The sequence below is a fragment of the Peromyscus maniculatus genome, chromosome 4 (genome assembly GCF_049852395.1).
Source record: "Peromyscus maniculatus bairdii isolate BWxNUB_F1_BW_parent chromosome 4, HU_Pman_BW_mat_3.1, whole genome shotgun sequence".
NCBI lineage: Eukaryota > Metazoa > Chordata > Mammalia > Rodentia > Cricetidae > Peromyscus > Peromyscus maniculatus.
In genome coordinates, this window is record NC_134855.1 from 139,844,732 (window position 1) to 139,861,222 (window position 16,491).

Consider the following 16,491-nt stretch of genomic DNA (forward strand, 5'->3'; position numbering starts at 1 on the left):
GGAGTGACGTCAGTGACGGGTCAGGGGACAAGAGGCTGCTTGGAACCTGTGTGTTGGAGATAACAGGAGGGCCTGCTGAGATCTGAGGGGACGGGGAGAAAAATGGCATGTAGAAACTCAGCCTTAGGAATTAGATAAGCCTGGTCTCTGCCAGCTTTGCAGTGTGCTGCCCCATGGATATGAGCTCCTTTCCCTGGGCCTTGCTTTCCCTGCTGTCAAAAGTGAGGTAGCATGTTTTGCTGCTTAGCTGTTGGAGGACATGGTCTTGGGGGTGGGGTGGGGTGAGATGATGTTGTGGGGAGAGGGAGAACAGCCAGGAGAGCCCCCACGCCTGGAGGAGACAGCTGCAGTGCCAGGAGGGCCAGGGCCACAGGTCGATCTGAGACTTCTTGGCTCAGCATCAGAGGCTGACCCACATTCCTGAGGGCAGTAGGGAAACCCAAACTGTTGTTAGCCATCTTCCAAGGTGTGCAGGGAAGAAAGCAGCAGGGGTAGAGCTGGCTGCTCACTAGCTCCAGCAGTGGCTTCCTCCGCAGCCTTGGCCACTGCAGGCCTGAGCTCGGGAGGCAGGGTATCCGAGACATGCCTACCTCCTGGGTCAGCCGCCGTGTGAAGAAGGGGTTCAGGTACTTGGCATCCAGCCACATGAAGCCTTTGAGGTCCTGCTTCCTGATGTAGTGGGCTTCGTACTCCTCCTCGGTGAGCTCTGACAGGTGTTCTGACTCGATGGCATTGCCCTGGGTGACAGAGCTGGCAGTGTCAGCAGGCACTTCCCTGGGAGCCCCCACTCTGCCTTCTTGCCAGAACACCACCAGTACACACTCTACCCTAGACAGCAATCACAGGCACAGACCTTTTGGGGCCCCCAAAGCCTACCCTCTGCAGGGAGGCCCAGTGACAGGTTTGGAGCACAGGAGTCTTCAAAGTTGCCAAGCCCTGCTGGCCTGGGCCTGCCGTGCCGAGGAAAATGGGGGGTGCACAGTCAGTCTCGGCTTTGAGAACCCTGAAGATGCCACAGATTTCCGACAGCCCCAGCTGTACTTTCTGCGGCGAGTCAGTGGCGGGGCTACAGATCTGCACACTTAACAAGTGCCTATGCTGCTGCTGGTTGTGTGCCTGTGTTCTTCTCCCCTGTAGGATGGGGACTATGAAAGTCCCAGCTACCTGCAGAGTCCAAGTGCCGTGGCCACAACAGTGTATTATGGTTGTCTGAGAGCGGCTGCAGCCTTGGCAGAAATGTCAATCAACACAGGGCTCACATCTGTAACTCCCAGCACTTGGGAGGTTGAGACAACAAGACTGCAAGACAGTTGTAGCCATAACACTGTCAAGTCCAGCTTCGTCTACAGAGTGAGCCCTGTATCAAAAGGCAAAACTGGGCTGTAAAGACAGCTTAGTGGTTCTGAATGCCTGCTGCTTGTCCAGAGAACTCTAGTTCAGTTCCCAGCAGCCACGTTAGGCTCATAGCTGCAGGAAGCTCTAGTTCTGGAGGATCTAATGGTCTTAATGCTCTCTTCTTACATTCATGGGGGTGTGCATGCGCACTGCCCCCCCCCCCCCCCCGCAAACAAGCACATTACCATGGCAAGGCATACACATACACAGACACACATATACTTTAAAAAAAAGTTGGAAATAAGGAAACAACAGCAGCATAAACAAAAAAATAGAGATCACAACACAACACCAAGCCAATTGGTTAGCTGGAGGAGAGGCCTCTGAGAATGGGAAAGACCTGCAGAGCCTGAGGCTGGAGGAAATGCTCTGGACCAATGGCTCTGACTCTCCCACTCTCAGATGGCACTTGGATGACTGACCCAAGTTACTGACATCTCAAAGAGGGAGACTAGAAGGCAAAGCATCTCAGGATGCAGGAGGGGTGGGTGGGATAGGAGGATGGGTCAGGAGTCAGGGCTGCTGCAGTAGGGAGGAAGGCAGGGGGCCAGGGTAAGGTAGCCCCAGCCTGAGAGTGGCCTGGCAGCAGGAGGTGGCTCACAGGAAGTAGAGGGGGGAAGGGGGCACAGAAACCTCCGTTTCCAATATGTCTGGGTCCTGAACACCTCTATCCCTGAACCGTGATCCCTCTGTTCTTGAGGATGCCACCTTGCTTACAGCCCTCATAGCTACCACAAGCCACCATCCTCTCGGCCCCTCTCAAGAGATGTGAATGCACACTGAAGAAACCCTCATTTTGAAACCTCTTGGTCTCTGACCTGGGCTCCTGGCTCAGCTCCTGGCAGCAGAGGCACACTCCCAGGACGCTGGCATAGGATCAGGCTCTACTTCAAATGTCCTGAGCTACAGATGGCATCGTCCTCAGCTTCTATGGCTCCAGCAGGTCACAAGGCTGGCACACATCCTACCTCAGAGAGCCATGCTGCAGAAGCCAAGTTCCCGCACCTGTTCTCAGGCCTGCACCGCTGACCGAGGTAAGCAAGTGCACATGCCCCCAGAAGCCTGACCTGCTCCCCCTGGCAGACAGGCCGCAGGGCCCACAGGCGTACTAACCATCTTCTCAGTCTTGCTGAGGTTGACATCCTTCTTGCTCCTGCGGCGTGCCCGGGCATCCTCAATGTCCACAAGGCGGATGAGGGGCATGGTGCTGCCGCCCAGCAGCAAGATCGTGAAGAGCACAATAACAATGGTGGTGGTGCCAATGAGCTGCCGCTTCTCCATGGGCTCCAGGCCCAGATGCAAGCTCAGTGCATAGGGGATGGCCCCTCGGAGGCCTGCAATGGTGAAGGGAGATTCAGGCCAAGCCAGAGGGGGCGGGGCAGAGGAGAAAGTGGCTCCATCCCGCTCAGCACCACTAACCGTAGGACCTATACCTGACAGAAGTGGCCTAGGGTGTGAGAAGAGGTATCAGGGTGGACAGGCTGAAGTCCCTTGCATGTTCTGCATGGGCTGGTTCCAGGCAAGGTGACTACAGCCATGCTGCTGTGTAGCAGGTATATTTGGGGGCCCACCAGATCTGTCATATGACAGCTAAGGTAGCTGAGTCCTCCCTGGGGTTCCCAGGCCCTCAACTAGGTGCTCTGTGCACAGGCAGGGTAGCCTGCCACAGAGCCTGCCCAGCAGGTGCGGCCACTCTCCACAGCACACAGGTCGGGGAGCAGCCTAGAGTGGACGTGCAGCAGACACAGGCAACAGTGTATGCCTGTCTAAGGACTCTCTGTGGAGCTTGCTGGCAAGGACGACAGGACTAAGGGTGTGGACAGAGCTGGAGGCAGTTGCTCTGCACCATACACACGGAGCAGGGGATCCCAAGCCCTGCCTTCACAAGTCCCAGAGCAGCTGGGACAGTAAACACAACACTAAAGTCACAAGAGTCACTGGGAACAGACATGGAAGGGGGAGCTTGGAGAGGGCCTGGCTGCTGCAGCAGTCCAGCCCTGAGATGGCCAGGAGGCCAGAGTGGGTGGACTCAGAGACATGAGCAGGGGGATCTACTCTTCTCCAAACCCACAAGGGTCACAGGATGAGGGGACCTGACACGTATGACAGGCTCAGTGTGCACATATGCCTAGCGGTACCAGGAAGGCACCCATGTATTCCAATCCACCTTGCTGCTTCCCATGAAGGGAGGGCAAGCCAAGCAGCAGGCAGGCAGTGGGCTCTGGCTCAAGGAACTTGCTGTGGCCCATGACACCCAGAAACAGAAGTAGAAACGGTTCTAGAGGAAGGGCTGGTTTGGAGAGCTGCATAGATGGAAAGGCCAGATCAGGAAGTCCATACTGTCAGAGGACAGGTTTAGAAAGAGGTGGGGCCTGGCCCTAGGATGCCACTGTCTGGGGTCAGTGTGGGAAGTGCTGGGTGGGAGGCTGGGGAGCCCCAGGGGAGCCCCAGGGGAGGTGTCTTTGGTATACTGGCAACGGTAATGGCCCGGCAGATACACTAGGTTGAGGGCTGATGCTGCAGAAGCCACCTGTGAGTTGATCAGGGCCAAGGCCAGCAGAGCAGAAGGGAGCAGAGTGGGCAAAATGAGGACAGGGTGAGGGCTGGGAGGAGACACTGACTGCTGAAGTAATTCCAGCACTTGGGAGGCAGAGGCAAGGATGACTGCAAGTTCAAACCTAGACTACACTGCAAGTGTCAGGCCAGCCAGACCTCTACATGTCCATGTGAGACAGGGTCCAGGCTGGACTCAAGCTAGAAATCCTCCTTCCCTGTTCTTCCAAGTAGCTGGCATTACAGTTCAGTGCCAGTGACCTTGGCTCACAGTTTTACAATAAGGCCTTTCTGAAGAAAAAGGGTTGAGGCAAACTGTAGTGGACACTATGAAGCACTGCAGCCCACATGGAGATATTCAATTATATTCATTATTATTTTATTTTTTGAGATGGTCTCACTCTGTAGCCCTGGCTGGCCTGGAACTTTCAGAGATCTGCCTGCCTCTGCTGGGACCAAGGCATGTTTCACCACACTTGACTACCGACATTGAAATAGGAGGAGTACAGAGAGTTAAAGGTTCTAAGACTGATTCTTTAGAGCTGAAGGTTGACAAAATCATCCCAGCCTTGAGAAGGTAGAGAGGTGTGATTGACAGGCAGCTGCAATGCTCAGATTCAGCTATGAGGATTCTGCAGCAGAGGAGAAATAACTTGCGTAGCATGAGGAAGCCCTGGGTCAAATCCCTATGCTCAGCAACACTCCACACTCCACACCATGCTACACAGGCCTGCCAAGGGTGTGCATGGAGCTGGACAGGTCCTTGCTTTGCCTCCAAGGGTTCCCGGAAGCTAGGCATGACCTTTGCCCTCCTGGAACCTGAGAGTCTTCATCCCAGGGACAGAAAGGGCCAACCACTTCATGGTGCTGTGATGAGGGTGCACCATTTGGTAGCACCTGTTGGAGCCTGTCTTCGCAGGGACCCATGTACACAGCCCAGGCTTAGGCTCACCCACCCCGGCTGTCACTCACCACTGAACCACATGATGAACATCATCTTAGGGGTGATTTTGTGATCTCGGAAGAAGTTCAGCAGGTAGGACAGAGGGAAGATATTGACGGCTCTGCCGAACAGTACCAGCACCTGTCAATATCAAATGTCAGTGTGGTGGAATCCACTGCGTCTTCAGGCTAACATCAGTGGAACACACCTGTCTAAGGCAGTCTCACCCTCAGCCATAGACAACCCACCAGCACAGCAAGGATGGAGACTCACACGTGTGCTGCTGCCCTGGCTCTGCCTGGGTGAAGCTTTCTGGTCTGACCTTTTGTCTCAGATGCTAGAAGAGGAGACTAGCAAGCATCATTCTGGGCTTTAGTCACACAGCCTCAGAACAAAGGCAGCCACGACCAGGCTCCCAGTCTGGCCTAGAAACAACCAGCCAAGGACAACCAGGACTCTACAATTGGTGGGTTCATGCTAATCTCCCCCACTGGGGCACTGTGGGGAGAGGGGACAACAGACAGGTACTCCAGTCTCTGCTCTGGGGTCTGGCTCCTCAGAACAAGGAGAGTGGGCTGAGTGAGGCCTACCTGGGAGCGCAAAGGTGGCTCAAGTCCTGGGCCTGCTGTGGGGTAAAGCCTCTGAAAAGGCTTCCTTCCTACTGTAACCAACAACAGCCAAGAGGGGCTGGGGGAGGGGCTGGGGGAGGGGCTGGGGGAGGGGCTGGGGACAGAGCATCTGCAGCTGTACAGGGCTCTCCCCCTGAGATCTGTGCTCACAGGACAGAACTGTGACACAGGCAGGCAGCCACTCTAGATGGAGGTCACATGGGGATGGGGAAAGGACTCAATAGGACCCAAGAAAAGTGGGGTCTCCTGCAGTTGACTGCACTTCTCCTTGTCTTTTTTGAGGCAGGATTCTGCTGTGCAAGTCCAGGCTGTTCTTGAACTTACCATGTAGTTAAAACTGCCCTTAAAACATTTTACTGGGGGGCCTGGAAAGATGGCTCAGTGGTTAAGAGCAGTGGCTGCTCTTCCAAAGGACCTGGGTTCAATTCCCAGCACCTACATCGCAGTTCACAACTGTCTGTAACTCCAGTTCCAGGGATCTGACACCCTCAAACAGACATACATACAAGCAGAACACTAAGGCACATAAAATAAAAATTAAATCATTAAAAAAACAAAAACAAGGGGTTGGGGATTTAGCTCAGTGGTAGAGCACTTGCTTAGCAAGCGCAAGGCCCTGGGTTCAGTCCTCAGCTCTGGAAAATAAAAAATAAAAGATAAAAAAACCAAAACCAAAAAACCCCTCTGTATTGTCTTTTTTTGAGACAGGGTCTCACTGTGTAGCCCTGGTTGGTCTGGAACTTGCTACATAGACCAGGGTGGCCTTGAACTCACTGGGACTAGAGGCGCTACCATACCCAGCTGGCCTTAAACTCTTCATCCTCCTGCCTCCATCTCCCAAATGCTGGGGTTCTAGGTACCCACTGCTGAGCTCTGGCTGAAACTGTATATGTAAAGGCATATACCATTCAAAACACTGAAAATGTAAAATGTCTAGACCTTACTGTCTGGGATCGTTTAAACAAAAGAAATTTCAACAGAAGCTTGTCTTTGCAGCTGCTGACTCTGAACTGATGATAGTTACAAAAGTGGTTCTAGACCATGTACTTGCTGTTCTGAAAATAAGCATTCAACAAAAACAAGAGAAATACTTACTATGCACCAGATGACAAAGGAAATTTCAAACTTGTGAGGGAAACTAAAAATGGACAGGCCAAGAAATGCAAACACACACGTTTCTGAAAGAAACCAAAGAGTGGATTATTCACCCCAGTTCCTTCCTTACAATTCAGTAGTAACTTAAACAAGCATCCCCAAAGCCACACCAATAGTCATCTTATTTTCTGGAAAAGTCTTGCAACAGATACTGTGGTCAGACTTTGTACTTCATCTTCGTGCGTGCGTGTGTGTGTGTGTGTGTGTGTGTGTGTGTGTGTGTGTGCGCGCGCGCGCGTGCGTGCGTGCGTGCGTGCGTGCGTGCGTGTGTAGGGAGCAGATGGGTTGAGAAGGTCTTACAGACAGGCTGGGACTGCGGGCGTGGATCGCTAAGGCCAGCGTTCTGTTACCGCCACACAGGCAGTATGCCCTGCTACTGAGAATCTCCAACATCAGGAGTCAGTTGTCGGACACGGTGTGCACAAACAAGCTTCCACCTGTGCATCTGCTGAACACTGGCCAGTCAGGGTTCATCATGGGAGCAAAGAGGCAAAAATTCCAAGCACTTGACTGTAGGTGCCACATGGCAAGTGAGAAGGGGCCTTGAGTTAACGCCCTCCCAGTGCACAATGCTAGCAGCACCCACTGGTGGACAAAATGCACCGATGTTGGCTGGAGGTTCAAGAGGCAGCTAACCCACAGGGCTTGTGGGAAGGACCCATCTGTAGGCGTAGTTGCACTCAGTGTACAACTGTCACTTGCGTGTGCTAAACAGAGCACCTCATAAATTCCAGGCTCCTGATTAAATTATGGGGCTCAAAAGAAGAACCCAACAGAGCCCAACACCTCAGGAGACAGGCAGCATGTTAAATGTGAACATAAGGCGGCGAGGCTGTCACCTCACTTCAGTGGCATGTGCACTGGCTGGTGTCCTCTTCAACGCAGCAGCCACAGCCAGCAGGGTCTTGTCCTCCCTCCTCTCCCTGAGATCCTTAGCTAATGCTGGGCCATCCTTCAAGAAAGTGCATTCAGGCCCACCCCACTTTTCCCTGGCAGCAGGGAAGTGTGATTGACTTAACCCATCCTTTCAGGGTGGTGGCCATGTACGCTGCTTCTGGCAATGCAGGCCACATGAAGACAGCCTGGCGCACTGGCTAAACTTCTCATGGAGGAGCAGGTCAGGAGAGAGCACGTGCCTGGTGAATTCCCACAGATGCTGTGACGGAGCTTCAGGAGGAGATGGCATACATGTGCAGCCCCAGAATTGAGTGCTAACCAGAGCTGGTCTGGGGCACAGAACAGAGACACCGAGAGGTGCACCGTTCTCTGCTCCTCCCTGAGGGCCAGGTCAGAGCCTCTGACCAAGGCTTTCTGGTACGAGCTGTGGATCAAACAGCCACTGGGGCACTAGAGGCCAGTCTTCCAGCTCGCTCCTTGGCAATGGGCTATCTGGCCTCTCCTCACCTAGCCTCCCGACCTTCACAGATAGCCCTGCCGTCCAGGTTCTAAAGTGAAATGGCCCCTTGACACCAGGGGATGCTAAGATTGCAGCTGAGGCCTAGCCCCAGGATATATATGTGTGTGTGTGTGTGTGTGTGTGTGTGTGCGCGCGCGCGCATGCAGTTTAAAAGGATGCCTGAAGGTAGCACCTTTACTCCAGGTATGACCAGGAATGGGTACATGGTAAATGGAGGGGGAGGAAGTGCCAACTGTCACTGCTTAAAAAAAAGACCTCACATTCGTCCCAGGGATTGCAGCTCTGGAGTTTCCCCCAGTGCTAGGATGCCCTTGCTTAGAAACCCACAGTGCCCCTAGGTGGAAAGCTGTTAAAACATTTCCAAAGAGCCGGTGGCGGCGCACGCCTTTAATCCCAGCATTCGGGAGGCAGAGGCAGGTGGATCTCTGTGAGTTTGAGGCCAGCCTGGGCTACAGAGTGAGTTCCAGGACAGGCACAAAGCTACACAGAGAAACCCTGTCTCGAAAAACCAAAAGAAAAAAAATTCCCAAGAACAACTGTGGAGATCTCCACATTTACATCTGGAACATCCAGCAGCAGTTCTATCTTTGGCCATAAACTGCAGGCACCAAACGTCTTAAGTACTGTACATCTTTTACGGAATCACAAGCCACAGGAGCCAGCCCAGGCAGGAGGTAGGAGCATGGTACTTGCTGGGCTTGGAAGGATTCTGGGCCCTGATGCCAAGGAAAAATCCTCGCTTACACCCCATCAGAGCAGGAATCCCAGTTGTGTGGGCACTCAGAGGTGGGACTCACCACACAGGAAGGCCACAGTCCGGAGGGTCTGCTGCATGAGGATCTGGGTGACTGGGGAGAGGTTATGGTGTGTGTAGTGTGACATCACGATACCAGAAAACAGGATAGCCATGATGCCTGGAGAGAGAGGCAGAGGGCAGACATGACACAGAACACAGGGACAGGTGTGCGAGTCAGACCACACTCTTCTACAATCCCAGAACCCCACTATCAGGGGTGTAAGAAAATGGGAGGGGCTGGAAAGACGACTCAGAGCAATGGCTCCTTTTCCTCAACAGGTCTCTACACAGCCCTTACCTAAGGGTGGAGTCCTGGCGTCAGGGAGAGCCCTCCTCATTCAGCTATACCTGCGCCTGGGAACACGGCATGCAGCGTGCTCTGGCCCTGCAAGGCTGCAAGGCTGGTGCTCTTACAACTGGACAAACAGTGGGCCCAGGATCCACACCACTTTCGGCAGAGAGCTGACAGACAGGCTGCTGACTGACCCCACAGCACGGAAGGCTGTAGGAACCAGTGCTCAGTGGACAGCCCTCCTCCTCCACCTTGGAAGTACGTACCTTGTCCCCGGGGCTCAGGGGCCAGTGTTTGAATCTCACAACCTCAGCCTTGAGTAAGAAGTCAACTAGGTGCCCACTCCAGGGGGTGGCAAGGTGAAAACCTGAGTGTCAGCCAGTGAGGGAGCTGTGACAGCAGCAAATGTTTTGTTTTGCTTTTGTGCTGCGTACACTGTATATACACGCTCAATATGAGCGTCTGTGTGCATATGGAGGTAGAGTTTGATTTGACCTCAGGTGTCTTCCTCTACTAATTTCATTTTTTTGTTTTGTTTTGTTTTTCAAGACAGGGTTTTTCTGTGTAGTCTTGGAGCCTGTCCTGGAACTCGCTCAAACTCACAGAGACCCGAGTGCTGGGATTAAGGGCGTGCGCCACCACCACCCAGATTGGATCTCATTGTGAAGGAGGCCTTCTCACTGAACCTGGAGCTCATCAATTCTACTAGACTGGCTGGCCAGCAAGCTCTAAGAATCCTCATATCTCAGCGCCCCCTGCTGGTTACAGACACATGCACGCTGCGACATCTAGGTTTTACTCAGCAGCATGGGTCCAAACTCGCATCCTCATGCTTTCGCAGGGACACTTTACCAACTGAGCCAGCCCTCCAGCCCCTGACTTTTAAAACGAGATGACGTTGATCTAGGACTTTGTATGTCTGTCCTTTGTCTGTGTGTGTGTGAATGTGTGCACCTGTGGAGGGCAGAGGACAAATTTTCGAGTTAGTTCTCAACCTTCCACTATGGAAATTCTGGGGATCAAATTAAGGTCATCAGTTTTGGTAGCAATTACGAGGCAACTGCCTTCCCTTGCTGAACCATCTCATGAGCTTGATTGTTTCTGAGGTAGAATCTCATGATGCCCAGACTAACCTTGAACATGCTATGTGGTGGAAGATGACTTTGAACTCCTGATCCTTCTGCCTGCACCCCCAACCCTCAACCAACAATGTACTATTCTTCAACCTCAGATTTTCTTGTGGTCAAACAGGGGCCATCACAGCACCTTTGTGGCAGAAAAAGCACCTCAATGGACAAAACCTCTATCCCCAGGCAAAATACCGAGCTGTGGTCACAGTGTGCTGGTGACTGTCTCTAGCCATGGTCACAGTGTGCTGGTGACTGTCTCTAGCCATGGTCACAGTGTGCTGGTGACTGTCTCTAGCCAGGGTCAGAGTGTACTGGTTACTGTCCTTACCAGAGAGTGAGATCCCCTCTGCCAGCCCATACGGCAGGTAAGCAAAAATGATCATCATGCCAAACTCCAGGGAAGGCGTCCTCCTCAGGTCGATGTGCTTCAGCACGTGGCCCGGTGTCAAGGAGAAAGGAAAAGGCACTGGATGGACGCGAGGCAAGGCGGATACATAAGCAGATGAGCAGCACAGGAGACGCTGATCCTGGCACAGTTACCTGGGGAATTTCTCATTACGAAACTTTTCTCTTTGTAGAAATGAGAATCTGACAAGCCGCTCAGAAACACTGACTCAGCTGGGGCTGCAGACACAGGTCACTCAACTGCCTGTTCTCCAGGGACTCATCGCCCTGCTGAAAGGCCCGTCTTTCCTGTCCCTGCAGAATAGCGCACTCATGCCCTGGGAACAGAGGCCCGTGTTCCCAGGCCCCGACTGAAGCTGAGTTTCCATGCACTCACTACAATATGCGGCCACACTCACTGCTTCTTTCCTTCTTTTCTTCTCTGCCCCTTCCTCCTTCTGCTGCCTCTCTTTCAGACAGGATCTTACTATGTAGCCCTGATGGCCTCAAACTTGTGGGAGCCCTTCTGTCTCGGTTTCCCAAATGCTGGGATTACAGCCATGTACTGCCGTCTCTAGCATGCTTTTTTAAAATTTTTACATTTGATGTCTGAGTGCTTTGCCTGTATGTCTGTGTGCCATGTGCCCATGACAGTGCCCACAGAGGCCAGAAGAAGGAGTCTGATCCCCTGGACCTGGAGTTTCAAGTGGCTGTGAGCTGCCCCGGGGTGCTGGGAACTAAGCGTGGATCCTCTGTAGGACAGAACAGCAGTTCTCTTCCTGCTGAGCTAGCTGTCCGTCTGGAGGAAAGGCTGCATTGACCGTGTCAGCCTCACTCTGCTTCCTGACAGCTGCCAACCAACCCAGGCAGCCTTCAGCCTCTGGAGAGAGGACAGACCAGAACAGAGCCAGGATGGTGGGAAACATACTCAGACCCAGCTGGCTGACAGACGAACTGCTCCAGGAGGGACATGTGGCCTGCTCTGGAGCCTGACCTATTTCTGCATGACAAACTGTTGCCAGCAGTAAGGTCTCATTGCTGTCGAGCCTCGTTCTCTGCCCGACAGCCCTCAGCTGGAAAGCAGTTCACAGTGCAAACCAGGATGGTCCTTGCCATCCTTCCAGGTAAACTCCCCCCAGGGAGGGGCTGTCAGTGGTCCACACTGTTGGGCTAGAGAGAGCTCTGTGGTTAAGAGCTGCCCCACTGAGTTCGGTTCCTCGCACCCACATCCAGTAGCTGACAACTGCTTTCTTTTTCTTTCTTTCTCCCTTTCTTTTTTTTTGAGACAAATTCTCTCTACATAGCCCTGGCTGTCCTGGAACTCACTCTGTAGACCAGGCTGGCCTTGAACTCAGAGATCCACCTGCCTCTGCCTCCTGAGCACTGGGATTAAAGGCGTGGGCCACCACCTTCTGGCTGCAAAACCTTCCTTTAAATAAACTTTAAAGTTGGGTTCTTGAGGAAGAGGGGAAAACAGTGAGCATGGACACCATCCATGTGATCCTCGCGCTTTGTGCTCTCATGCTAAAAGGATATCAATGCAGAAATCAAGCCAGTCAGCGTGCCAAGTGCCGCAGAGCCAAAGAACATTTTGAGGAAGTACCCGAGGGCCTGTGAGAACGTTTGCCACCCACTGACATCTGACATCTGTTTCCTTGTTAGACCTTCAGCCGTGCTAGGAAAGAAGAAAACAGAGAGTTAAGTGCTACAGACAGAGTCCTTAGAATCAGCTCCGACATAACTTACTGTTCCTTCCAGAACTCCCCCTTCCTTCCCGCCATTCGATCCACCGCTGGAGGCTTCTATGGTCACCTACTTGTCCAAGCACTGAGGTTGTTTCTGGGGCTCAGAGGTGAGGGCAAAGGTGATGTCCTCAGGAGCTGCCCTGGGTAATGAGGGGGAAGGGCCAAGGGCTATAAAAACAGGGTGGGCATCTAACTCAGACTGGGGTAGATGGGTGATTGAGGAAGGTTCCCCAGGCAATGCAGGCTGGGTTTCCATTTAGGAGAAAGGGTTCTCAGGCTGAGGAAACAGTGCCCAGGAGTAGGGAGCTTGAGTGGGAACATTCAAGTACACAGAGGATACCAACTCCCAGTGGACCACAGCCACACACTGTGTGTCAGAATGCAACAGGAGAGTCCAGCTGCTGCTCAGGACATACCTGCAATGGCTTCCCCCTCTCAGTCACCTACAGACACCCTGCTGAGAGACTGGGAGTCCCTAGCTAACAGACTTCCCCGAGGAGCCAGGACCTGTTCCCTGGGAAGTGAGTTGACAGACTTCCAAGGGGTACTGGTGGCCACGCACGCACGCATGCACTCACGCACGCTGCTCCCACTTCCTCCCCTGTCTCCTCCCTGGAATCAGAGAGCCTCCACGCTGGCTTATGCTGTGAAACCTTCCCGTCCTCACAACAGTGTAAACTAAACTCCCACTCTGTCCACGGCATCTCTGATGCTAGAACCTGAGAGGTCCTTGGAGCCCCCACCACGGGCCTGCCTCTCTGCCCGTGGTGTGAGCAGCTTTCCCAATCCACTAGTGATCATCTCTCCCTAGTGATCATCTCAGCGTCCCCCGCGGACACGCCCCATTTCCCATCTCACAGCAGCTCAGCACTCTTTACTTCTGGCTAGACACATGCTGCCTCTTACTAGAGCGGGAGTGGAGTTCCACATAATAACTGGCTGTCACAGCCAAGGACCAGCAGGGGCTTGGGACTGCCGAAGAAATTAAAGCAGACTTACACCCTCGGCATAAGACAGGATTTCCTCCCCAGCTACTGACAAAAGAACAAACTGAGAGCAACAAATTAAAGCCAGCAACGAGCAACTGGGAGACTGAGGTAGAAAGATCAGGAGTTCAAGGCCAGCCTAGGTTACAGGAGACTCTTTCTTAAAAACAAAAACCAACAAAACCGCCAAACCACTAAGTAAATAAATAAAGCTAAAAATAACCCAGGAGTTAAAGAACCAGAAGGACCCTTCTGGGAAAGGAAGAGAAAGGAGGCCATTCACTTGCATACTTCATTTGCATGTGTACTCGGCATAGGCCAGATGTCTGACAACTTTGGAAGGAACTGTTGACAAGCATCCTTTCAGAACTAAGGAGGGACAGCTGGGTTTTGGTAGTTCAAAGGCCAATGAAAAGGGGAGAGGCCTTCTATCCTCATTCTTCCTGCTTCTATCTCAAAATGTTCACTGGCCTGCAAGGCCTGGAGCATTAAGACAGCCTTTCTGGAATCCTCCATGGCATTCCTGCCCCACTCTTTCATGTCTCTTCTCTTTGGCACACCATGGACCAAGTAAGTCAAATCCGAGTGGAATCGAAACGCAAAGGCAGGAGGTGGACAACCCTTAGAGCATTTGCAGTCCAGAGAATCTGACTGTGTGGAGGTGACCCGTCTAGACACACTGAATCCAGAGCCACCGCAGGAACTGACGTGGCGGCCTCTGAAGCCCCTCTTCCAGTAAGATGTGTCATGGGGACATCTTTGCCCATTTGTTTCCAAAACAGCTCTTCGACTTGGCAGGTGTGTGGCAGAGGCCTGAGAAAACTGGCATTTCCTTACTGACAGATTTTTTTTTCTTCAAGGACATCAGAGGCAAAGCAACTGAGTTCTGATCCTAATCATAAAAATAGCTTTTGTCATTACCTCCAAGCAGGCAATTCCTTATCACAATGCTTAGTGCACCAGGAAATGAGATGCAGGCAAAATCCAGAACTAAGAAGCTTTCAGAAAAGAATGGATTTTGGACACAATGTCCCATGTAGCCCAGGCTGGCCTCAAATTCCTTATGTAGTAGAGGATGACCTTTAACTTTTGGTCCTCCTGTATCTATTTCCCAAATGTCGGGATTATAGGTATCTGCTGCCATGCACAGTTGTATGTGGTGCTCTGGATTGAACCCAGGGCTTTGTACCTGTTGGGCAAGCACTGTACCAACTAAGTTAAACTTTCAGGAAATATCTTACAACGAAAACCAGCTGCCGTCTATGCTCTAAAGGCCTTATGCAACGATACTCAACAATTTCCCAACTAAAACCATAGGCATCTCTATCAAGAGGGGTGTGAGAAAGCCAGTGAGAAGGCAGTGGGTGAACATGCCAGTAAAGTGATACCCAGGAATGATATTACCTTAGACAAATTTTTGTTTTGTTTTGATTTTAGACAGGATTTCTCTGTGTAGCCCTGGCTGTCCTAGAACTCACTCAGTAGACCAGGCTGGCCTTAAACTCAGAGATCCTGCTGCCTCTGCCTCCTGAGTGCTCAGTTAAAGGTGTGCGCCACTAAGCCCAGCAACCTTGAACTCTTAACCCTCTTGCTTCCACTTTAAGGGTTAGAAGTGTATGTCGACATTTTCTGCCTTTTATATAGAATAACAGAAAGATTCTGAAATTTGGCTCCATTTTAAGGTTGAAGGAGGACTTCTTGCACTTAAGCACTGCTTGGCAAGATCTGCCTGCAGCAGTTGGTAAAGAGGTGACCTAGCACAGGGCTAGAGGCGGAAGGCTGCCTCTCCAATGATGTTGCGTTTGCTCACCTAGTCAGTCCTTCAGTTTGACCGGAGGCTGTATTACTTTCACTTTATAACTGAGGGACACAATCTGTCAGGAAGCCCAGAGAGAGGGAGGAGCTGGTCCAGAGTCACACAGCTGGGTGGGGTCAACAGGAAAACCTGTGCTCTGCACTGCAGCATGGGTTTTATTATCCATCTGCAGTACCTCAGATCCCATCAAAGGCAGAAACCCAGTGAACATATAAAAAGAAGTATTACAGTCTTATTTTTATTTATTTATTTTGATTTTTTTCGAGACAGGGTTTCTCTGTGTAGCTTTGCACCTTTCCTGGAACTCACTCTGTAGCCCAGGCTGGCCTCAAACTCACAGAGATCCGCCTGCTTCTGCCTCCCCAGTGCTGGGATTAAAGGCGTGCGCCACCACCGCCCGGCTTTTTTTTTTTTTTTTTTTAATGGTCTCTTTTCTCTTTCTTTCTTTCTTTCTTTCTTTCTTTCTTTCTTTCTTTCTTTCTTTCTTTCTTTCTTTCTTTCTTTCTTTCTTTCTTTCTTTCCTTCCTTCCTTCCTTCCTTCCTTCCTTCCTTCCTTCCTTCCTTCCTTCCTTCCTTCCTTCCTTCCTTCCTTCCTTCTTTCTCTGTCTCTCTCTGTCTCTCTCTTCTCTCTCTCTCTCTCTCTCTCTCTCTCTCTCTCTCTCTCTCTCTCTTTCTTTCTGACAAGGTTTCTTTGTGTAACAGTCACCAGGAACAGTCCTGGAACTCCTTTGTAGACCAGGCTGACCTCGAACTCACAGAGACCCACCTGCCTCTGCCTCCCGCATGCTGGGATTAAAGGCGTGTGCCACCATTGCCTGGTATTACAGTTTTAAGCCTCATGTGATGGAGCAGGACTCTTACCCCAGCACTTGGGAGGTGGAGGCAGGAGGATCAGGAGTTCACAGTCATCCTTGGTTACATAGTGAATCTGAGGCCTGCCTGGGCTACATGAGACTATCTCACAGCAAGGGGGAGCTGGACAGATGGCTTAGCATTTAAAAGTTCTTACTGCTCTTTTAGAGGACCCTGGTTTGATTCTCAGCATCCCCACCGCAGCTCACAATCATCTGTAACTCTAGTTCTTCTGCTCTCCGTAAGCTGTCCATCTCTATGGAGCTGGACATGGTCCCGTGGCCTTTAACAGGGTGAGCAAGCCTTCAACACTGGTCCACAATGCATTCACTACTCCAGCAATGCTGCCCAAACGCTAACCCCTCACTTGGCTGCCAATGGCCATCAATGGAGCATAC

The 16,491-nt window shown here is 52.0% G+C and overlaps 1 protein-coding gene across 3 annotated transcripts in view; it reads right to left on the minus strand.

Moving 5' to 3' along the window:
* Slc9a8 (solute carrier family 9 member A8) overlaps positions 1-16,491 on the minus strand; it is a 55,176-nt gene that overhangs the window by 4,096 nt on the left and 34,589 nt on the right. For all 3 annotated transcript variants that reach the window (XR_006071674.2, XM_042276849.2, XM_042276850.2), the window contains exons 9-15: positions 12,231-12,369; positions 10,639-10,744; positions 8,890-9,006; positions 6,616-6,698; positions 4,921-5,032; positions 2,509-2,729; positions 591-737 (exon numbers count right to left, since the gene is read on the minus strand). Coding sequence is in view for 2 of the 3 variants with exons in the window: in XM_042276849.2 (XP_042132783.1) it covers positions 591-737; positions 2,509-2,729; positions 4,921-5,032; positions 6,616-6,698; positions 8,890-9,006; positions 10,639-10,744; positions 12,231-12,369 (925 nt within the window). In the remaining variant the exon portion in view is untranslated. The remainder of the gene's footprint in view (positions 1-590; positions 738-2,508; positions 2,730-4,920; positions 5,033-6,615; positions 6,699-8,889; positions 9,007-10,638; positions 10,745-12,230; positions 12,370-16,491) is intronic.